Raw genomic sequence first — 23,130 nt, 5'->3', positions numbered from 1 at the left:
TACCAACAGTTTCAGTAGACACAATAGAACTCTTTATTCAAGTTCATCCCCACTTGGGGGGTGGGCAGCAAAACAATTGTACTACATAATGATACTCACTAGACAAAGGCAGATCTTAGTTAGGAAAAAAGGATTCCTCTCAACAATCTTTGCTGGTTCCAAGGTAACCCTCAAACACTAGAGAACAAGGTGGAGCTCACAGAACAGTTTCTCACCTTTCCTTTGATGAAATGAAAGGATGCTAATAAAATTCCAGAACGGGGCTGGAGAGATGGCTTAGCGGTTAAGCGCTTGCCTGTGAAGCCTAAGGACCCCGGTTTGAGGCTCGGTTCCCCAGGTCCCACATTAGCCAGATGCACAAGGGGGCGCACGCGTCTGGAGTTCGTTTGCAGAGGCTGGAAGCCCTGGCGCGCCCATTCTCTCTCTCTCCCTCTATCTGTCTTTCTCTCTGTGTCTGTTGCTCCCAAATAAATAAATAAAAAATAAATAAATAAAATAAAATTCCAGAACGGAAACAAAAACTGTTAGAAAACACAGTAACTGCAAGCTAATTCTTTGTACATGAATAAAAAGAAAATATTCAAAGGTCACTTTAAAAAATATAAAAGCTTATGACACCACTTATCACAGGCAGTGATTTGGCAGCTCAGTGCCGGTTGTTTTGATGTGCCTGCAGCGGCACAGTGGCCACTCTGTTGATGGTGATGTCACCTTAGCTTCCCTCTCCTCCCCGCACTGGCCACAGGGTGGTACTGACCACCGCTGTCCAAATGTCAAGCCACCGTTGCATACAATCTATTCTCTAAAAGCAAATGGAAAGCCAGGTGTGGTGGCTCATGCCTCCTGTAACCCTAATACTCCCAAAAAATAAATAAAATAGAAGTGGGCTATTACAAAAAAAGAAAGAAAAACTCAAAACTCCATTTGTGGCTGTTCATTCTTCAGTGACCCATGACAGATTAAAGCTCCTTTCAGTCTGAAGACGGGCCTTTAGTGAGCTTATCACCACACAGAATCATGGAATGTGCAGGGGAGTGAACTCCAGAAATTCAGTCTGATTTTGCTTTGGCTAGCAAGTAATTGGTCCCAGAAGGCTCAGTGATGTGTCCAAGGCCACTCTGATGGCTGTCTTGTCCTTGGTATTCACCCAATAGAGAATTCCTCTTCCACTGTCACTTGTTGACAACCCAGAAGGGGTTTGTGGCCCCTCAATATGGTGTGGTGCATGGTGGAATGGGAGTACCTGTAAGTCAGTATAAAGTACTGGTCTCCAGGTTGGGAGACCATTGACACCTGTAGGCTATCTCCATGTCATTCATGAGTCCAGTTATTTTCCTTGAAGTTTTACATTTTCTATGACGATCACCTGCTCCACCCCACCCCGCCCCACCCCCGTCAGGCCTGCTGACCACTAAGCCCCAGTGATTCTCCTGTCTCCACCCATCTGAGCATTGGGGTCACAGGCATGTGTGGCCACGCCTGGCTTTTAAGTGAGTACTAGGGTTGGAACCCATGTCCTCATGCTGGTGCAGGAAGCAGTCTTTCTTATCCACTGGGCCATCTCCCCAACCTGGGGTTCTGAAGACAGCACCCAGGAACAGAACCTGGAACTTGGGCCTGTTCCTTTGATTAAATACATACATACATAAATAAATAAAATGTAGGCCTGCTGCGGACTCCAGCTTGTTTTGTTCCCCAGACTTATGTGTAAACACGGGTACTGGCACAGTTAGTGTAAGAGCAACAGCTTTCTGGATGCGGGGAAAGCCCATCTTTTGCCTTGTTTGGGGAACTGGACTTCAGTGGTCAGGAGAGATGGGTACTCCAGGCCTGCAAAGCTGGGGGATATTCAGCAAGCTCCCGGCTAGCTGGGTCTTCCGGTCTATCCTCACTTCACATTGCCAGTGCTGGTATTTAGAAAGCAATTACCCCATCCTTTTAAGAGAGGTGACTCTGGGCCACCAAGGCAGACCGGACAAGGCCACGTTAAGTTGGGCAGAGCAGTGCCTGGAGGATAATGTAGACCCGGGGGCACCCAATTCCTGTCCACATGGGACATGCATGAAGTCGCCAGGGGGGAACTTTCCAATGGGAGAGGAGACCTGGAGCCTCCAGGAGCACTTGTGACACCTACCCTGGTGTTCCAACCACTGGAGCCTGCAGGGAGGGAGGAGTGAGCTCACTGTGCAGGAGAAGGCAAGAGGCTGGGTCCACAGTGCAGACTGAAACAAGCAGTCACTATCCTTGCCAAAGCTGTTGTCTCATTAGGAAGGCGTCTGCACTTTCTGCCTCACTCTTGAGCGGAGACGGAAGTGCTGGTACCTGGCTCCTGCCCAAGGCCCGGGCTGGTGAGAAGAAGCAACAGGCAGCAGAATTGTGGTTCCAGTAGTGGGCAGCAAGCAGGAGGCTCCAGCCTAGGAGAGAAGCTGCAAGAGCAGTTTCCAGATGCGCACGGTGCCAGGTTCTCCAAAGCCAGATCCCACAGGGGCGATGCTGGCGGCCATGAGGAAGACTTCCCTCCGGCCCAGCTCCTGCTGCAGGTCCAGCTCCTGCTGCAGCTCCACCACACTCATGGCCTCTCGCAGGTCCTGGGTTGAATACAGAAACCAGTTGGAACACATGTGTCAGACAGGACTCCAAATACACTGCCACATCCATGGAAAATACTGCTCTTTGAGCATTAAAATATACAGAATATCCCCCAGCTTTGAGCATTAAAGGCATGCTACACTATGCCTTTAATCCCAGAACTTGGGAGGCAGAGGTAGGATTGGTGTGAGTTTGAGGCCAGCCTGGGCTAGAGTGAGACCCTACTTTGAAAAGCACACAAACGGGATTAGAGAGATGGCTTAGTGGTTTAAAGTGCTTGCCTGCAAAGCCAAGACCCAGGTTCGATTCCCCAGGACCCATATACGTCATAGGTACAAGGTGGCGTATCAAGTGTCTGGAGTTCGTTTGCAGCAGCTGGAGGTCCTGGCACACCCATTCTCTCTCCTCCTGCCTCAAATAAATAAAAACAAAACATTTAAAACAAATAAAAATACTATTTTTTTGGCTACTCTGGGGAAAAGCAGGGCTCTGGGTTCCAGAAAGTGACCATGAATCCTGTGGAATAAACTCAAGTGTTCTATCCTTGCCTCTTTTCCCCCCAAGGTGCCACCAAGGTAGGGTCTCACTCTAGCCCAGGATGACCTGAAATTCACTATGTAGTCTCAGGCTGGCCTCAAACTCACAGCAATCCTCCCACCTCTGCCTCACGAGTGCTGGGATTAAAGGCGTGCACCACCACGCCTGACCCTTGCCTGTTCTTTGTGACACTCTTTCTTCTATGATACCATCAGCCACTGTGGTAAGAAGGAAGAGTTGTTCCTATTTTTCAGATATTGTGGTAGGCACTTGCATACCAAGTCTCACTGTGTGTGTTTGTGTATGTGTGTGTGTGTGTGTGTAGTGGTGAGCATAAGTGTACATCTGTATGGAGGCCAGAAATTAATGTTGGGTGTTTTTCTCAATCATATCCCACCTTATTGACAGAGTCTCTTATGAAGCCCAGATCTCACCAATTTCACTAGTCTAGCTAGCCATCCTGTCTCCACCTCCCAAGTGTTGGTATTACAGGCACACGCTGTCATGCCTGGCATTTATGTGGGTTCTGAGAATCCAAACTTGTGTGTTTTTTTTTTTGTTATTTTATTTTTAAATTTTTATTAGCATTTTACATGATTATAAAAAATATCCCATGGTAATTCCCTCCCCCCCCCACTTTCCCCTTTGAAATTCCATTCTTCATCATATTACCTCCCCATCTCAATCATTGTACTTACATATATACAATATCAACCTATTAAGTACCCTCCTCCCTCCCTTTCTCTTCCCTTTATATCTCCTTTTTAACTTACTGGCCTCTGTTACTAAGTAGCAGTTAAGGGACATCTAGGCTAATTCCATTTCCCAGCTATTATAAATTGAGCAGCAATAAACATGGTTGAGCGCATACTTCTAAGGAAATGAGATGAGTCCTTCGGATATATGCCTAGGAGTGCTATAGCTGGGTCATATGGTAGATCAATCTTTAACTGTTTTAAGAACCTCCACACTGATTTCCACAATGGCTGGACCAGATTGCATTCCCACCAGCAGTGTAGAAGGGTTCCTGTTTTACCACATCCCCACCAACATTTATGATCATTTGTTTTCATGATGGTGGACAATCTGACAGGAGTGAGATGGAATCTCAATGTAGTTTTAATCTGCATTTCCCTGATGACTAGTGATGTAGAACATTTTTTTAGATGCTTACATGCCAATCGCATTTCTTCCTTTGAGAATGCTCTATATAGCTCCATAGCCCATTTTTTGATTGGCTTGTTTGATTCCTTATTATTTAACTTTTTGAGTTCTTTGTATATCCTAGATATTAATCCTCTATCAGATATATAGCTGGCGAAGATTTTTTCCCATTCTGTAGGTTACCTCTTTGCTTTTTTCACTGTGTCCTTTGCAGTGCAAAATCTTTTTATCGAATATCAGGTGGCTATAGCTGCTTGGGCTTACATCTGGGTACTCTATTCTGTTCCATTAATCTACATGTCTGTTTTTGTGCCAGTACCACGCTGTTTTTGTTACTATGGCTCTGTAGTATAGGTTAAAATCAGGTATGGTGATACCACCAGCCTTATTTTTGTTGCTCAGTATTATTTTAGATAAAATATATTTTATTGTTATTTATTTATTTATTTATTTGAGAGAAAGAGGCAGGGGGGAGAAGAGACAGAAAGAATGGGCATGCCAGGGCTTCCAGCCACTGCAAATGAACTCCAGACATATGTACCACCTTGTGCATCTGGCTTATATGGGTCTTGGGGAATTGAACTGAAAGTCCTTTGGCTTTGCCGGCAAGTGCTTTAACTGCTAAGCCATCTCTCCAACTCCCACACTTGGGTTTTCATACTTGTATAGCAAGCACTTCAATGAGTGAGCCATTTTTTTAGCCCCTAAGTTTCACTTATTTTTAGCTTTTTAAAAAAATTGTTGTTGTTTTGTTTGTTTGCTCTCTAATTTTTTTCTTTTCTTCTCTCTCTCTCTCTCTCTCTCTTTTTTGGTTTTTCGAGGTAGGATTTCACTCTTGCCCAGGCTGACCTGGACTTCACTATTTAGTCTCAGGGTGGCTTTGAATTCACAGCAATCCTTCTACCTCTGCCTGCTGAATGCTGGGATTAAAGGTGTGCACCACCATGCCTAGATGGATTATTTTTAATAATTAAAAAAAAAAATTTTAGTGCCAGGCTGCTGCATGCCTTTAGTCCCAGCACTTGGGAGGCAGAGGTAAGAGGATCAACATGTGTTCGACGCCACTGAGACTACATAGTGAATTTCAGGTCAGCCTGAGCTACAGTGAAACCCTACCTGAAAAAAGCCAAAAAAATTTTTAGACAGCATGCAAGAGCTAGAAAGAGCAAGACAGAGGGAGCAAGCAAGTGCGAATTGGCTCAGCCACTGCAATAGAACGCCAGATGCTTGCACCACCTAGTGGACATGTGCGACTTTGCACTTGCCTCACCTTTTGTTGCATATGGCTTACGCAGCATCTGGAGAGAGAACATGGGTCCTTAGGCTTTGAAGGCAAGTGCCTTAACCACTAAGCCATCTCCCTCATTTCATTTGAGATTCTTTTTTCTTGTTCCTCCCACCCCCTTCTTCTTTTTTTGGGTTTTCAAGGCAGGGTTTCACTCTAGCTCAGGCTGACCTGGAATTCACTATGTAGTCTCAGGGTGGCCTCCAATTCACGGTGATCCTCCTATCTCTGCCTCCCAAGTGCTGGGATTAAAGGCATGTGCCACCAGACCTGACTTATGTGACAGTATTTTATTGGACATGTAGATATGTGGCTGTTAGAATTTTCTTTTTTTTTCTACTCAAAATTTTTTTATTAGAATTTTCTTATACCATTTTTTTTAAACTTCTACTTCTTTTTTTATTTTATTTTAGTGTTTTTTTTTTTTGTTTGTTTTGTTTTGTTTTTTTTTTAGTTTTTTTAGGTAGAGTCTCACTCCAGCCCAGGCTGACCTGAAATTCACTATGTAGTATCAGGGTGGCCTCGGACTCTTGGTGATCCTCCTACCTCTGCCTCCTGAGTGCAGGGATTAAACGTGTGTGCTACCATGCCCAGTTCTTTTTAAACTTTTTATTGACAGTTGGTATTAAAGGTGTGTACCACCATGCCTGGAGTCTTACTCTAGCCCAGGATGACCTGGAACTCACTATGTTGTTTCAGGCTTGCTTCAAACTCACAGTGACCACCTACCTTTACATAGAAAGTGCTGGGAATAAGGCTTGCACCACCATGTTTGGTCCCAAAGAAAACTTTAAAAAAGGTATTTAAGGGCTGGAGGGATGGCTCAGTGGTTAAGGTATTATCCTGCAAAACCAAAGAACCTAGGTTCAATTCCCAAGGACCCATGGAAGCCAGATGCACAAGGTGACACATGTGTCTGGAGTTTGTTTGCAGTGGCTAGAGGCCCTGGCATGCCCATGTTCTCTCTCTCTCTGCCTTTCTCTGTCTCTAATAAATAAATAAAAATAAATAAAATTAAAAAATATTTTTAAAAGGGCTGGGAGTGGTGGCACTTGCCTTTAATCCCAGCACTGGGAGGCAGAGGTAGGAGGGTTGCCGTGAGTTCAAGGCCACCCTGAGACTCCATAGTGAATTCCACATCAGCCTGGGCTAGAGTGAGACCCTACCTCAAAAAACAAAAACAAACAAACAAAAAAATTTAAGAAAGGTATTTAAACTGGGCGTGGTGGCACGTGCCTTTAATCCCAGTACTTGGGAGGCAGAGGTAGAAGGACTGCCATGAATTCAAGGCTATCCTGAGACCACACAGTGAATTCCAGGTCAGTTTGAGCTGGAGTGAAACCCTACCTCTCAAAATAAATAAATATATGTATATGTATATATATATACAAATACATATATATTTAAATAGTTTTAAGAAGACTTTTGTCATATTAAATGTTGATACTCACATTAACTGTTTTGGTGAATCTATAAATAAATCAATATAATAAATGCTTTTCTAGTGACAATGAGTGATATGAAATTTTTTGGGAAGTGTGAAATTTTTGAGGATGTTAGTAGTTGATGTTTTATGTACATATTTTTGTTAGATACAAATAAATTTTTTTTTTTTTTTTTTGGTTTTTTGAGGTAGGGTCTCACTCTGGTCCAGGCTGACCTGGAATTAACTCTGTCATCTCAGGGTGGCCTTGAACTCCTCGCAATCCTCCTACCTCTGCCTCCCGAGTGCTGGGATTAAAGGCGTGCGCCACCACACCCGGCTACAAATAAATTTTTATTGAATATATAAAAAAGTCTGGGGGAGAGCTGGAGCTTAGTGGTTAAGATGCTTGCCTATAAAGCTTGAGGACCCATGTTCGAATCAACAGATCCTATGTAAGCCAAATGTACAAGGTGACTCAAGTGCACAAGGTCGCACATGCGCATAAGGTGGTGCATGCATCTAGAGTTCAATTGTAGTGGCAGGAGGCCCTGAAGCACCAATCCTCTCCTCTCTCTCATAAAAAAGGGGAGGGGACAAGGCTGGAGAGATGGCTTAGTGGTTAAGGCATTTGCCTGCAAAGCCAAAGGACCCAGGTTCAATTCCCCATTAGCCACATAAGGCAGATGCACAAGATGGCACATGCATCTGGAGTTTGTTTGCAGTGGCTACAGGCCCTGGCGTGTCCATTCTCTCTCTGTCTGTCTCTCTTCTCTGTCTCTCTCTTTGCTTGCAAATAAATTAATTAAATTTAAGAAGGGGGGGTAGGCAGTCTGTTGGGCTTGCCTGCAAAGCCTAAGGACCCATGTTCGATTCCCCAGTACCCACATAAGCCAGATGCACAAGGTGGCACATGCATATAGAATTTGTTTGCAGCAGTTGAAGGCCCTAACAGGCCCCATTCTCTATTTTTCTCTCAAACAAATAAAATTATAATACATTTAAAAAGCTAAATCAGAACAGGAATAAAGGGGTTGTCCCACATAAACTAGAATATGTAGTAACCAACAAGCCAGGCATGGTGGTGCACGCCTTAAATTCCAGCACTTGGGAGGCAGAGGTAGAAGAATCACCATGAGCTCAAGGCCACCCTGAGACTACATAGTGAATTCCAGGTCAGCCTGGGCTAGAGTGAGACCCTGTCTCCAAAAAACATAAAAAGAGTCTTGCAGTCTTCCCTGGTTATACAAGGTAGTGGGACTGGGATATCTGGCTCCATGAACATGCCTTTCTACCATACTGTACATTTTCAGGGAACTACAGCTGAGAAATGTTGAGAAGCAGACTTATTACATGCTTAACAGTTTTCCAGACACAGCACCAAGCACCTGAAAATTATAACCCCACTTTAGTCCCACCGACACCATAAGAGGCCATCTAAATGTCCAAAGTTACAACTGTGACAAAGCCAAGACTTGAAACTCAGATCTTCTTCAGAGTTCATGCTGTTGGGTTGGAGTGTACCTCAGTGGCAAAGTGCCTGCCCAGTATGCATGAAAGCCTGCATTCCATCCCAACCCAAGCTTCAAAATGAATCTACCTTTAAGATGCTGCAGCCTTGTCCCTCAACTGATGAGTGGATAATGAAGATGTGGCACATTTATACAATGGAGTTCTACTCAGCGGTAAAGAAAAATGAAGTAATGAAATTTGCAAAAAAATGCATGGACCTGGAAAGGATTATACTAAGTGAGGAAACCCAGGCCCAGAAAGCCAAGCGCCACATGTTCTCTCTCATATGTGGATCCTAGCTACAGATGACTGGGCTTCTGCATGAGAAGGAAAATACTTAGTAGCAGAGGCCAGTAAGTTAAAAAGGAGATATAAAGGGAAGAGAAAGGAAGGGAGGAGGGTACTTAATAGGTTGATATTGTATATATGTAAGTACAATGATTGTGATGGGGAGGTAATATGATGGAGAATGGAATTTCAAAGGGGAAAGTGGGGGGGGGGCAGGGAGGGAATTACCGTGGGATTTTTTTTTATAATCATGGAAAATGCTAATAAAAATTAAAAAAAAAAAAAAAAGATGCTGCAGCCTTTATAGACTTTAGGTGCCACCCTCAACACCAGGGCAAACTGCCCTAGTACAAAGTCCCACATAGTCCCTGTAACCTGTTCCTGTGTTTTCAGCCTATCTCCTTGACCTCAGATCCACCACACCCAGCTAATGGGAAGAGAGGCAGGTAGAATGGGCATATCAGGGCCTCCCACTGCTACGAACAAACTCCACACAAACGCCACTGGCTTTACATGGGTACTGGGGAATTGAACTTGGGTTATTAGGCTTTGTAGGCAGTGCCTTAACTGCTGAGCCATCTCTTCAGCCCCTAGGTTTTCCATATGTAAAATGGGGGAAAAAAATACTATCTATCTATCTATTTTTTTCTGTTGGTTTTTCTTGGTAGGTTCTTGCTATAGTGTGGGCTGACCTGGAATTCACTCTGTAGTCTTTGTAATAAGTATTTAGTATTTAGTAACCATTTCTCTTCCCTCTGTAAGGTTATACAGGACAGAGGGTAGTGAGGCAAAGAGGAAAAACAACAGTCAGTATGGAAAGAGCATGGCTGGATGGGGTGGGGTCAGTATCTGAACAAGCTCTCCAGACACGGGCTCAGGCCCCACTCCTTCTAAGCGTTCCCTGCCCCTGCATACGGGTTTATGAGCAGAAGTCCCGCTGGCTTTTGCCAGCCTGCCATGGTCCTCACCTGCTTGTTGGCCACCACGACGACAGGCAGGTCAGGGTCCTTGTCGAGCAGTCTGTGCAGCTCCTGCCGGGCGAAGGGCAGCCGCAGCCGGTCAGCAGAGTCCACCATGAACACCAGGACATCCACCTCATTTACAAACTCCTTCCAGTAGAAGCGCAGGTTCTGATTGCCACCAACTGAGAAGAGGCCAGGGGCCGGCTTAGACTTTCCTTGGGGCCTGGTTCTACCCACGGCCCTCTTCTTATCCCACATCCAGCTCCCAAGGCTGTACTAACCAGAGGCAGGAAAGGACCAAAGCCCAGAGCCAGCAGACCCCTTGGGACAAGTCACTACCTTTGAGGGTCCTCTCACTGAACTGATCTAGCAGGTTGCAGCAGAAGTCAGAGGTACCATATGTATTGTTCCCTCCATATGTATATTGGTATTGGTATATGAATGCTCTACCAGTGGTCATGTTTAGTTAGTTTTTGCTGGGTTACTGTCATGCCTCTTGCCTATGCTTAGCTTCCTCCTAGGTCAATGCTAACTGTAGCTAGAAGCCAGGGGTCCCAATGCCTACCAGACTAGGCATTTCCTATTCCTGTCCTACCAGAATATACTGTCTGCCCCTGTTTTTCTCTGCCCCAATGCTCACTCCCCATTGGTCACCCTGTATCCCATTGTTTGTGGTTCTGCCTCTGGCTCTAAGCTCTGAGAGTTAGAGGCACACAGCAGGCCCTCACTGGGTGTTTACTGAGTGCTTATTCGGTGTCAAGCACCGATCTGGGGGCTGGAAATACAGAGGTGGACAAGGCAGGCTGAATGTCCACTCTCAAGACATTTCCTCCCTCAAAAGGATGGATCAAGCAATAGGACAAAAACATTTCAGAAAGGAAAGGATAAAAACAGAACCAAGGGAAGTGGCTTGAGGCTGGGGCTAGTCTTGGGAAGTGTCTCCAAGGAGGATGCCTTGTAAGCTGAGTCTGGGATGACAAGGAGCTGGCCATGGGGAGGGGCAAAGGAAAGCATCCCAGAGAGGAGAACAAGTTTTTCTTTTTTGTATTTTTTTGTTTTCAAGGTAGGGTCTCACTGTAGCCCAGGCTGACCTGGAATTTTCACTCTGTAGTCCGTCCCAGGGTAGCCTTGAACTCATGGTGATCCTCCTACCTCTGCCTGCCCAAATGATGGGACTAAAGGCATGTGCCACTACGTCTGGCTGAAAACAAAAAGTTTGATGCACTGGAGAAAGTAACCAGGTGGCTGAGGCACCTCCAGAAGGAGAAAGGAGGAAAAGGGCAGGGAAGCTGGGCTCTTAAGGCTTTTTTTTTTTTTTTTTGAGGTAGGGTCATGCTCTAGCCCAGGCTGACTTGGAATTCACTATGTAGTCTCAGGGTGGCCTTGAACTCACGGAGATCCTCCTACCTCTGTCTCCAGAAGGCTGGGATTAAAAATGTGCACCACCATGCCTGGTTTTTGAGGCAAGGTCTCATTAGGTAGCCCAGGCTCTCCTGCCTTGCCCACCAAGTGTTGGGATCATAGGCATGAATCACCATGCCTGGCAGAGATTTGGGTTTGAATCCAGATGACTGACTTCATTAAGCCTGGACTGTACGTGTCACAACATCAGGTACACACGAACACCCATCTCTCTCTCTCTCAGGGCTGGGGAAGATATTACATCTCTGACCTCCAGTGAGTTGTTGGCCAGGCAGGTCCCTGATGCCCCCAAAACATTATAGGCCATTGCTGAGGCCCTTGGTTTCTCACCAGGAATAGATGGTAAGACCCTATTGCCGAAGACTCCACATACTTGGACTGCAAGGCCACTGAGAAATCCTGCTGGAAATTAGCTGATAACCTCCTCCATGTAGACCAGCTGACAAAGCTGGAAGAAGCCATTCTACATGTAGTTCAATGGCAGAAAGAGATACCACCAGTGAATATACTCAACAATGGACATTGCAAGCCTTATAATTGGCTAGCCAGGCCACATGAGCCAATGGGTGCAATAGTGGCACATCTCTCATGGTGGAAACCAACTGTCCTCCAATTGGACTGGAGGCCCACTCCATGGGGGGAATACATCCCTGATACTGAAAACTTAAAACAGGGGTAGTCATGAGGCCTGGGGGTGTAACATCTGCTGATGCCTGGATAAATGTACATACTATGCTTATCAAACTGCCCAGTAAGCACTTCTCTAAATATTCATACCCTTATATTAACGCTACTCTCACTTTGGGTATAGAATCTTCTCTTTTCAGATGTCAGTGACCTTGGGATGACTCAAAGATATCATAGTGCTGGCAAGAAGTGATTGGAGAGCTGGCCTTTAATCCCAGCACTTGGGAGGCAGAGGTAGGAGGATCGCCATGAGTTCGAGGCCACCCTGAGACTACATAGTAAATTCCAGGTCAGCCTGGGCTAGAGTGAGACCCTACCTCAGAAAACCAAAAAAAAAAAAAAAAAAAAAAAAAAAGTGATTGGAATACTGAGTTACATCTCCATCACACCTTCCAAGGCTCAGGGTCTAATGCAGAGCCAAAGGAAGGGCAGGACTCCTTACAACATGCTCCTCCAGACACAAAATGGCCTGGATACCCATGACCTCACAGTGTCTGACACTACCTACACAAGACCATCATAATGGGAGGAAAAGATCATGACATCAAAATAAAAGAGAGACTGATTGAGTTGGGGAGGGGATATGATGGAGAGTGGCATTTCAAAGGGAAAAGTGGGGGGGGGGAGAGGGTATTACCATGGGATATTTTTTATAATCATGGAAAATGTTAATAAAAATTGAGGAAAAAAAAGATATTACATCTCTGTCAGACACACAAGTCCTCAGGTGCAGAGTCACACTTGGCCTACAGCCTTAGCACAATAGAAGGTGGGAGGAACAGGCTCCTGGGTATACTCAATGTGTCCCAACCAGGGAGAAAAGACATGGCCAGCCAGGCAGGAACCAAGTGCCACGCCCACTCAGGCCAACAGTCGGGCTCTCAAAGCCTATCTGTCGCTTTCCCAGAGACAGGCTGGACAGAGGTGGCTAAGGTAGCTAACCTCTTATAACCTCTCTGCTAGCTGCTTCCAAAAGCCCAAGAAACCTACATCTGAGGGCAGGAGCTCCTCACATCTCTCTGTGATCACTTACACAAAGGCTCTTCCAGATACCTATGTGGAGCTGAGCCCTTGGGGTTAGAGATGGATCAGACTTGTCTGTGCCAATGGTCTCATCAGGGACACAGGATGGTATGATAAATACTAAGGGAGCCCTAGAGTCCTAAGTCCAGCCTAGGAGTCATAGATAGCTTCACAGGGATGTCATGTTCAAACTGCAAAAGAGTATGGAGCATGAAACTGATTACCTGTAATCCCAGCACTTGCGAGGTGGAGCAAGGTCAGCCTTGCTACATAGTGAGGTGAGGCTACTTAAGACCATGTCTCTGAAAACAACAAAACAGGCTAGGTGTGGTGGTGCACACCTTTAATCCCAGCACTCAGGAGGCAGAGGTAGGAGAACTGCCGTGAGTTCCAGGCCACCCTGAGACTGTATAGTGAATTTCAGATCAGCATGGGATAGAGTGAGACTCTACCTCGGGAACAAAAACAACAACAACAACAACCCCCCCCCCAAAAAAAAACCAAAAAAAAAAAATAGTTCTGGAGAGATGGCTTAGCAGTTAAGGCGCTTACCTGCAAAGCTAAAAGACCCAGGTTTGATTCACCAGTACCCACATAGACCAGATTCACACGGTGGCATGTGCACCTGGAGTTTGTTTGCAGTGGCTAGAGGCCCTGGCATGCACATTCTCTATCTGCCCCTTCCCCTCTCCTCAAATAAATAAATGAAAATATTTTATAAAAGAAAGGAGCTGGATGTAGTGACATATGCATTTAATCCCAGCACTCGGGAGGCAGAGGTAGGAGGATCACCATGAGTTGGAGGCCATCCTGAGACTACATAGTGAACTCCAGGTCAGCCTGAGCTAGAGTAAGACCCTACCTTGAAAACAAAAACAGAAAGGAAGGAAGGAAAGGAAAGGAAAGCACTGATTTTCAGGTCGGCCTGGGCTAAAGTGAGACCCTGCCTCGAAAGACGTCAAAACAGAAAGAAGCAAGTTGTGTGAGGCTTCATGGTAAGGGCTAACAGAGGCAGAGAACACTGATATTCTACATTAGAACTCTGGAGAGCTGGGGGATCTAGGTAAGTTGGGTCTTGTTGAGATTGAGTTTCATGTATATAAGGGTAGTTAATGATTCTGGTTTTATAGCTGATGGGAAAATTTTAATGCCTGTTGAGTGCTTGGCAAATGAATGCCTATTCAACAATGGTGAGAGGCAGGTGACCTATTTGGGCATCCCAACCAGGAGGGACTGTATATGCCTGAGTATGAAACTGGTTTGGATTGTATCTTGTGTCACAGGGAGGGGTTGAAGGATTTCACAGAAGGGAGGGTCTTGCTTGATAAATACGCAGTTTGAGCTCCCTTCCTCCAAAAAAATCCGGACCTTGGTCCAGTAGTGTTGATGGGGGGGGGGGGGGGGAATGGGGAAGGAGTCTCTTGCTCACTTTCTAGAAGATCCACCCGGAAGTTCTTTGTGGGCAGCCTGACGGAGTTGAAACCCCAAGTAGGGATGTGGCCGTCCAGCGGTGGCTTCCCGGACAGCGCACGCAGGAACGTGCTCTTCCCAGAGCCATCCAATCCCAGCACCAGCACCTCGCGCTGTTCCAGCTGCTCCAGCGTGGGTTCATCCTCCTCCTCCGCGTGCTGCTGGATAGAGGGCAGGTTGTAGCCACCAACCTCTAGCCGGATCCTTCCCAAGGGAGGACCCAAGGTCCCCCTAGCACCCATCCCCCTACCATTCATTCATCCCAGGGCAGGCAAGTGTGGTTTGGAGGACTGGGACTGGAGCGTATATGGAGTCCAGAATTGAGAGCTCCGTTTTACTGGTTTTCTTTTCTCTCTTTCTTTCTTTTTTTTTTGAGGTAAGGTCTCACTTTAGCCCTCGGTAGTCTCAGGATGTCCTCGAACTCACTTTATTCTCCTACCTAGGCCTCCCAAATACTGGGATTAAAAGTGTGTCCAACCATACCCGGCCTTCTATTTTTTGGGGGGGTTGGGTTTCTTTTTGAGGCAGGGTCTCACTCTAACCCAGGCTGAACTCACTCTGTAGTCCCATGCTGGCCTCGAACTCACAGCGATTCTCCTACCTCGACCTCCTGAATGTTTTGTTGTTTTCTTTAGAATCTGCTTGTGAGCACAGAGGGGGCAGGAGAGGGAGAGTGAGAGAGGTTGAGAGCGGAAAGCGGGTGCGAGGGTACGCGCATGCGCACGAAACTGACTAAATGATCATGGGTTTGGGCGCAAATGCCATTAACCATTGAGCCATCTCCCTGCTTTTTTTTTTTTTTTTAATATTTATTTACTTCAGAAAAAGAGAGGGGGGAGAGAGAGAAAATGGGCAGCAGGGCTTCTGGGCACTGCAATGAACTCCAGACGCAAGCGCCACTTTGCACATCTGGCTTTACGTGGGTGCTGGGGACTCCAAACCGGGCCGACAGGCTTTACAAGCAAGCATCTTTAACCACTGATCCATCTCTCTCCCCTTCCCTCTTCGGGTTCTACAAGTGATCGTGTGCTCCTTCCTTTCCCTACCGCATCTTTGGCTTCCAAACACACCACAATTTCCAAGTCCTGGGACCTCAGCCAGGGATTTTCCCAGCATCCCCCGGGGGTCCGCGCCTCCTCCTGCCCTGCGCAGCTGGCCCGGTGCGCTGGCAGGCCGGCTTCCTCCGGGCTCTGGACGTCCTAGGACAGCTCCCGTTCCCGTCCTACCAGCCGTGTACCCGTCCCTCCGCCAGCACGCTCCGTGACTGCCTTCTCCACGTGGTGTCCCGGGGCCCTGGCGGGCACGCCCCTCGGCCACGCGCTTCCCACCCCCGTCCAGGGCCCCGGGGCACAGCCCCTTGGAAGCACTCACTTCAAACTCTTCCCACTGGGGGAGCTGGATGGCCTCCGCACCCCACCAGGCCTCGTCTCGGTCCACGCGCCGCTTCCGTCCACCGAAGTAGGTTTTCCATACGATGAAGAGCACCGAGCCCAGCACGGCCGCGGCACCCCCCAGAGCCAGCACCAAAGGACTCAGGGGTCGCGGTGCCATGGAGTCGAGCCAGGGCGCAGGGGCAGCGGTCACACACCCAGCTCCGCCCGCCGGCAGAATATGGCTCCGCTGAGACTGCTGCGACTGCTGCGGCCGCGCCCACCCACCCAGCCAGCCGGAGCCCCGAACTACAAGCCCCACAATGCACCGCGGCGCAGGTGGTCGGTCTTCCGCCCCTTGCGGAGACTTTCTTGGGCTCTTAGGTGTGGGGCGAAGTGCGAGGATGGGACCCAGTGGGATTTGCTGGCAAGCATCTACCGAGCACCTGTGGGTGCTTGTGAGGTTAATTCACCGCTCCCAACGAAAGGGGAGACTGAGTAACTTGCCCATGGTTGTCTCCTTGTGTAGTAGGTGCAGCTTGCATTCAAACCCACGCTGTTTGGCCGCTGGACATCGTCCCTCAAGCCAAAGAAGAAAATGGAAGTTCATCTCATAGGATCACATGCCTGTGGGATGGCATAGACAGGATTAGTACCTCAGTCCCTTCGAATTCCGCTTAAACCTCCTTTGGCTACCTCCTGGAGCCCAGGGGTTGTAGTGTGTGGGCATATTGATGAACATGCAGAGCCAAGAGTCAGAATGTTTAGGTCGACCATCTTGACTCCAACCACTCACAGTGGCTCCCCGGCTTTCAGGTACAGCACCTGAGGAGGTCCTTTGCCCTACAGCAGACCTTTGGCACTTGTGAGAGGGACAGCTAGGGCTGTGGGGTAATGGATGGGAGAGGCTCCTTGTGTCTGCCTCTCCCCTAAATAGTCCTAAATAAGGGCTGGAGAAGATTGCTTAGCGGTTAAGGCATTTGCCTGCAAAGCCAAAGGACTCCAGTTCAATTCCTCAGGACCCGCGTAAGCCACCTGCGCAAGGAGGCTCATGCATCTGGAGTCCGTTTGCAGTGGCTGGAGGCCCTGGTGTGCCCATTCTGTCTCTCTCTCTCAAATAAATAAATAATATTTTTTAAATCTTAAAAAAAAAAGTCCTAGTCTCCTACATTTCACTTCCTTGTAGTTCCCAATACTTTTTATACTTTTTTTTCTTTTTAGTTCTTTCTTTTTTTTTGAGGTAGGTTCAGGCTAACCTGAAATTCACTATGTAGTCTCAGGGTGACCTCGAACTCACAGCTATCCTCCTATCTCTGCCTCCCAAGTTCTGGGATTAAAGGCATGTACCACCACGCGCAGCATACTTTTTGTATCTTTGGAAAACATTTCTGGGGCTACGTAGATGGTTTGTTGCAAAGCCTGCCGGCAGGGGTGCAAATCCTCAGCCACCCATAATGGTTATGTTTGCAAAGGCAAGAAACCCTGGTTTAGGTTCGCGTGTCCGCGCACGTGCGCACGCGCTCGCGCGCGCGCGCGTGCACACACACACACGTGTAAATAAATAAAACTCCAGCTGGGTGTGATGCCACAAGCATGCCTTTAATCCCAGAACTTGGGAGGCAGAGGTAGGAGGATTGCAGTGAGTTGCAGTCATTCATGAGACTACAGTAAATTACAGGTCAATTTAGGCTACAGTGAGACCCTACCTCGAAAAACCAGCAAGTAAGTAAATAAATAAAATAACATTCCATATCAAAGGCTGGGCATGGTGATGCTTGCCTTTAATCCCAACACTTGGGGAGGCTGAGGTAGGAGAATCACTGAGTTTGAGGCCAGCCTGGAACTACAGAGTGAGTTTCAGGTCAACCTCGGTTAGAGCAAGACTCTACCTAGAAAACAGTTACCTTCCAGTTGTTACCAGAAGGTTCTCCATCAAAAGCAGCTGATGAGAGGAAAGTTTATTTTGGCTTACAGACGTGAGGGGACTCTTCATGGTGATAAGAGAAAACATGGCATGAGCAGAGGCCGGACATCACTTCTGCCACAGCAGGTGGCAAACAACAGCAGGAGAGTGAGCTGAGCTCTGGTAAGGGAAACTGGTTATCCTACTCCTAACTCCTACGCCTTCTCCCAGCAACATACCTCCTCCAGTAAGGCTCTGCTTCCCAAATTACCATCAGCTGCATTCAGAACACGTAAGTTTATGGAGAATATTTGATTGAAACCACCGCAGGAAGAGAGGGACTTTTCTTTTTTTCTTACTTTTTTTTTCCCTGAAGTAGGGTCTCACTCTAGCTCAGGCTGACCTGGAATTCACTATGTAGTCACAGGTATCCTCCTACCTCTGCCTCCCAAGTTCTGGGATTAAAGGTGTGTGCCACTATGTCCAGTTATCTACTTCCTACATTGGCCATAGTCCTGGGTGATGCATATAGTCCAGCGGTTTTGGGCACTTCTGGCTCAAATGTCCTGGTTGACCACAATGGTGACAGGAGATACCACATTCAAGGCTGGGTTAGTGGAACTGGATGGCCACTAGATGGAGTGCTAGGATTTCCAGAGATAGGCAATTTTTGTTTTAATATTTTTATTTATTTGCAAATAAAGATAGAAAAGAGACAGAATGGGCATGCCAAGGCCTCCAGCTGCTGAAAACAAACTCCAGATGCATGTGCTACTTTGTGCATCTGGCTTTACGTGGGTATTGGAGAATCAAACACAGGTTCTTAAGCTTTGCAGTTAAGTGCCTTAACTGCCAAACCATCTCTCCAGACATTTTTTTAGTTCTTTTATAATTTTTTTAAATTTTACTTATTTATGTGCGATCAGAGAGAGAGATAGAGAGAGAAGACAGACAAAGAATGGGCACGCCAGGGCTTCTAGCCCCTGCAAATGAACTTCAGATGCATAGGGCACTGGGGAATGGAACCTGGGTTCTTTGGCTTTGCAGGCAAATACCTTAACTGCTAAGCCATCTCTCCAGACCCTCTTTTTATTATTATTACTATTACTATTATTATTATTTTTTGGGGGGGGGGTTCTAGGTAGGGTCTTACTCTAGCCCAGGCTGACCTGGAATTCACTATGTAGTCTCAGGGTGGCCTCGAACTCACAGCGATCCTCCTACCTCTGCCTCCTGAGTGCTGGGATTAAAGGCGTGCACCACCATGCCCGGCTCTCTTATTTTATTTTTTATTGATAACTTCCATGATTGTAAACAGTATCCCATGGTAATTCCCTCCTTCCCCCCCACTTTCCCCTTTGAAACCCCACTCTCCATCATATCCTCTCCCCCTCTCAATCAGTCTCTTTTATTTTTATGTCATGATCTTTTCCTCCTATTATGATGGCCTTGTGTAGGTAGTATCAGGCACTGTGAGGTCATGGATATCCAGGCCATTTTGTGTCTGGAGGAGCACGTTGTAAGGAGTCCTATCTTTCTGTTGGCTCTTACATTCTTTTTGCCACCTCTTCTGCAATGGACTGAGCCATGGAAGGTGTGATTGAGATATTTCAGTGCTGAGCACTCCTCTGTGACTTCTCAGACCATAGTGCCTTCTGAGTCATCCCAAGGTCATTGCTATCTGAAAAGAGTAGGCTCTCTAACCAAAAGTGAGAGTAGCATTAATATATGGGTATGAACATTAAGAGAAGTCCTTACTGGGCAGTTTGGTGAGTGTGGTGGTTTGATTCAGGTGTCCCCCATAAACTTAGGTGTTCTGAATGCTAGGTTCCCAGGTGATGGAGATTTGGGAATTAACACCTGATGGAGGCAGTGTATTGTTGGGGTGGGCTTATGGGTGTTATAGCCAGTTTCCCCATGTTTTTGGCATACACTCCTGTTGCTATTGTCCACCTGATGCTGACCAGAAGGTGATGTCCACACTCTGCTCATGCTATTATTTTCCCCTGCTATCATGGAGTTTCCCCTTCAAGACTGTAAGCCAAAATAAACCTCTTTTTTTTTTTCTCACAAGCTGCTCTTGGTTGGGTGATTTCTAGCAGCAATGCAAACCGGACTACAACAGTAAAGTGGTACCAAAGAGTGGGATTGCTGCTGGACACCTGACTGTGTGGCTTTGGCCTTTTGGAGCTGATTTTCAAGAGGAATGTGGAAGGATTTGAAACCTTAGCCTAAGAGATGCCTTGCAGTGCTGAAAGTACAGCTTGATGGACTATTCTGGTCAGAGTTGAAAGACCTGAATGCAGTAAGAACTATGGACTGTGAGGTTTGATTTATGAGGGTGAGAAAGAGCTTTGCTTGGACTGGGCTAGCAGTTTGTGTGAGAGGCTTGCTGTTATGACCATGTCCTTAGAAGTTGTGTAGGGTTGATTTGCATAGAAATGAACTGGTATGAGCAGAGGGATTTGGCACAGAAAAAAAGGAAATTTTGGGGCCTAAATTGCTGCCCATTCACCTACAAATTGCTTGAAAGATTACAACCTTTGAGATTGGGCCAGCTGACCTGCCCTAGGGCAAGGGAAAGAATGTAGACTCTTTGGAAGGGGCCTGAGTACTCAAGGAGTGTCCTGTTCTTCAAAGTCTGCTTTATTCCCCCCTGGATTAACAAATTGGCACCCTACCTGGTATTGTTGAGTATAAGAAATGCAGGAAAGAGAGGGTCATTGAGTTTGCAATACAGTCTTGTGTTTTGGAAATGGCCATGGGCAGTGTGAAGCAGGATTGCCTGCATGGAGACTTGATGGGGTCATGAGGATGAACCATGGATTGCAGTGGAGACCCAATGGATATGCTAGGACCACGAGATGGCTCCTAAGGAAAGCTGCTGCCCCCAATGAAGTTTTCCAGGACTGTAAGTAGCCTAGCTGGAGGGGTGGAGTTGAAACTCCAGAGACTTGTTTCTGGTTAGAATTATGGGACTTGGAGGTTTGTTACTGGCTAGAGTTGGACTTGAAGCTACAGAGTTTGATGTTTGCCCTAGTTTTTTAAATCTTGTATTGGTTGAATATTTCTTTGCTATGCCCAATACCATCTTTTTCAGTTTGAGTGTTTATTCTGTGCCATTATGGGTTTTGGGGGGATTTTTTGGTATTATGGCTCAGGTAAAAGACCTTGAACTATGGCAATGTATGAGCATCATTGGAATTGATAAAAGCTATGGGGACTTTAAAGTTGGATGAATGCACTGAATAATCATGTATGGATATCAGTTTATGGAATGTGGTGGTTTGAGTCAGGTGTCCCCCATGAATTTAGGTGTTCTGAATGCTAGGCTCCCAGCTGATGGAGATTTGAGAATTAACACCTGCTGGAGGCAGGGTATTGTTGGGGGTGGGCTTATGGGTGTTATAGCCAGTTTCCCCATGCAGTGTTTGACACACACTCCTGTTGTTGTTGTTCACCTGATGTTGGCCAGGGGCTTATGTCCACCCTCTGCTCATGCCATCATTTTTCTTGCTATCATGGAGCTTCCCTCTTGAGCCTGTAAGCCAAAATCAATCAATCTCTCTCTCTCTCTCTCTCTCTCTCTCTCTCTCTCTCTCTCTCTCTCTCTCTTTTTCTCACAAGCTGCTCTTGGTTGGGTGAATTCTACCAGCAATGCAAACCTGACTGCAACAGTGAGCATAGTATATACATGTAGCCAGACAGCAGCAGACATTACACCCCTAGGGCTCTTGACTAACCCTATTGTAGGTTTTCAGTATCAGGGATGTATTCCCTCCCATGGAGCAGTTGGTTTCCCCAATAACAGATGTGCCACTATTGCACCTGCTGACTTATTTGACCTGGCTGGCCAAATATAAGGCTTGAAGTGTCCACTGTTGCAGACCCTCTTTTTTTTTTTTTCCTAAGGTAGGGTCTTGTTCTAGTCCAGCCTGACCTGGAGTTCATTATGTAGTCTCAGGCTGGCCTTGAACTCATGGCGATCCTCCTACATTTGCCTCCCAAGTGCTGGGATTAAAGGCATGTGCCACAGTGTCTCTAGACCTTTTCTTGAGGAAGAGTCTCAATCTAGCCCAGGATGGCCTTGAACTCACAGCTATCCTCCTTCCTCTGCATGACTGCTGGGATAAAGGTGTGTGCCACCATGCCTGTTCTCTCTTTCTCTGTATGTATTTATAAGTATGTATATATATATCCTAGGCTGACCTGGAATTCACTATGTAGTCTCAGGCTGGCCTCAAACTCACAGTGATCCTTCTACCTTGGCTTCCTGAATGCTGGGATTAAAGGTGTGTAACACCATGCCTGACACTTGCCTACAAAGTCAAGGAGCCAGGTTCAATTCCCCATGTAAACCAGATACCTGCACAAGGTGCTTCATGTGTCTAGAGCTCATTTGCAGTGGCTGACGACCCTGGTGTACCCATTCTCTTTCTATCTGATTTTCTATCTGCCTCTTTCTCTGTCGCAAATATGTTTAAAAAATACATATTAAAAAATAATATACATGTCTTGCCAGGTTAGGTCAAAGGCCACAGTGAGCCCTTGGAGAGAGAGAGAGGATTGTCCCCTGATAGTGAATGAGAGTGAAGGGGAATTGCTTGTCTTATCTCATTTGTCATTTGTCTGGGTCCATATATGGATAAATAACCTACAGACAGTCTTAACCTATAGAGGGCACCTCCACTACTTCATGATCCTCATAAAATTGCATTTTTTTCTCTTTCAAGGTAGGGTTTCACTCTATCTCAGGCTGACCTGGAATTCACTATGTAGTTTCAGGGTGGCCTCGAACTCATGGCGATCCGCCTACCTCTGCCTCCTGAGTGCTGGGATTAAAGGCGTGCGCCACCACACATGGCTCTCTCTCTCTCCCTCTCTTTTTTTGGTAGTTTGGAAGTTGCATGCTTTTGTGGCTTCTTGTGATTTATTTTCATTTCTATGTTTTATTTTATTTTATTTTTCAAGGTAGGGTCTCACTCTAGCCCAGCCTGACCTGGAATTCATGCAGTCTCAGGCTGGCCTGGAACTCACAGCAATTCTCCTACCTCTGCTTCTCAAGTGCTGGGATCAAAGATGTGTGCCACCATGCTAGTCATTATTTTCATTTCTGATGTAGCATTAAAATAATAAATATAAGCCAGTATAGAAGCTCATACCTGTAACTCCAGCACTTGAGGCTGAGGGAGACTTCTAGGCCTGCCTGGGCTACATAGCAACCCTGTAAAACAAAAGACAAAGCAAAATAATAAATATAATCATGAACAGAAAAAAAATTCAATCTAAAACGAATTTCATCATCATGCAAACTGAAACTGGCCCATTTGGAAAGTTTGTCTGTTTTCTCCCTAATCTTGATTCCTCTCTTCTTCTCTCCCTCCCTCCTGCAGGACAGGGTCATAGTATGTAGTCTAGTCCTTCAATTTGTTCCTCAGGCCTGTCTTCTGAGCAATAATTATAGGCATAAGCTATCACATTAGGCCTTCACCTTC

At 46.5% G+C, this 23,130-nt stretch overlaps 1 protein-coding gene across 4 annotated transcripts; it reads right to left on the bottom strand.

Moving 5' to 3' along the window:
* Window positions 1-382: 382 nt before the first annotated feature.
* Arl10 (ADP ribosylation factor like GTPase 10) lies at window positions 383-16,004 on the bottom strand. Of its 4 annotated transcripts, none has more exons than XM_045151970.1 (5): window positions 15,734-16,004; window positions 14,322-14,523; window positions 9,767-9,942; window positions 2,871-2,997; window positions 383-2,588 (listed from the first exon to the last, which is right to left on the bottom strand). In XM_045151970.1, the coding sequence occupies exons 1-5, from the start codon at window positions 15,911-15,913 to the stop codon at window positions 2,239-2,241; spliced, it is 1,035 nt and encodes a 344-aa protein (XP_045007905.1). In that variant the 5' UTR covers window positions 15,914-16,004; the 3' UTR covers window positions 383-2,238. The 4 variants fall into 4 exon arrangements, with proteins under 4 accessions (XP_045007905.1, XP_045007906.1, XP_004665085.1 ...); XM_045151971.1 differs by having other exon boundaries at window positions 14,322-14,520; window positions 15,734-16,003; XM_004665028.2 differs by lacking the exon at window positions 2,871-2,997 and having other exon boundaries at window positions 2,281-2,588; window positions 15,734-15,999.
* Between the last annotated feature and the right edge of the window lie 7,126 nt (window positions 16,005-23,130).

Source organism: Jaculus jaculus, chromosome 6, assembly GCF_020740685.1.
Source record: "Jaculus jaculus isolate mJacJac1 chromosome 6, mJacJac1.mat.Y.cur, whole genome shotgun sequence".
Classification (NCBI taxonomy): domain Eukaryota; kingdom Metazoa; phylum Chordata; class Mammalia; order Rodentia; family Dipodidae; genus Jaculus; species Jaculus jaculus.
Note: the sequence above shows the minus strand (reverse complement) of the source record. Positions and strands in the feature narration are given on the sequence as shown.

Bases quoted from the DNA above. Each gene is read 5' to 3' on its own strand.
- Arl10 (XM_045151970.1), bottom strand. From the start codon at position 15,913: ATGGCACCGCGACCCCTGAGTCCTTTGGTGCTGGCTCTGGGGGGTGCC. The intron at 14,524-15,733 runs GTGAGTGCTTCC...CCCTCTATCCAG, and splicing joins CCCAGTGGGAAGAGTTTGAA to CAGCACGCGGAGGAGGAGGA. The intron at 2,998-9,766 runs GTGAGGACCATG...TATTTGAGGCAG, and splicing joins TCGTGGTGGCCAACAAGCAG to GAGGAGAGAGAATGGGTGTG.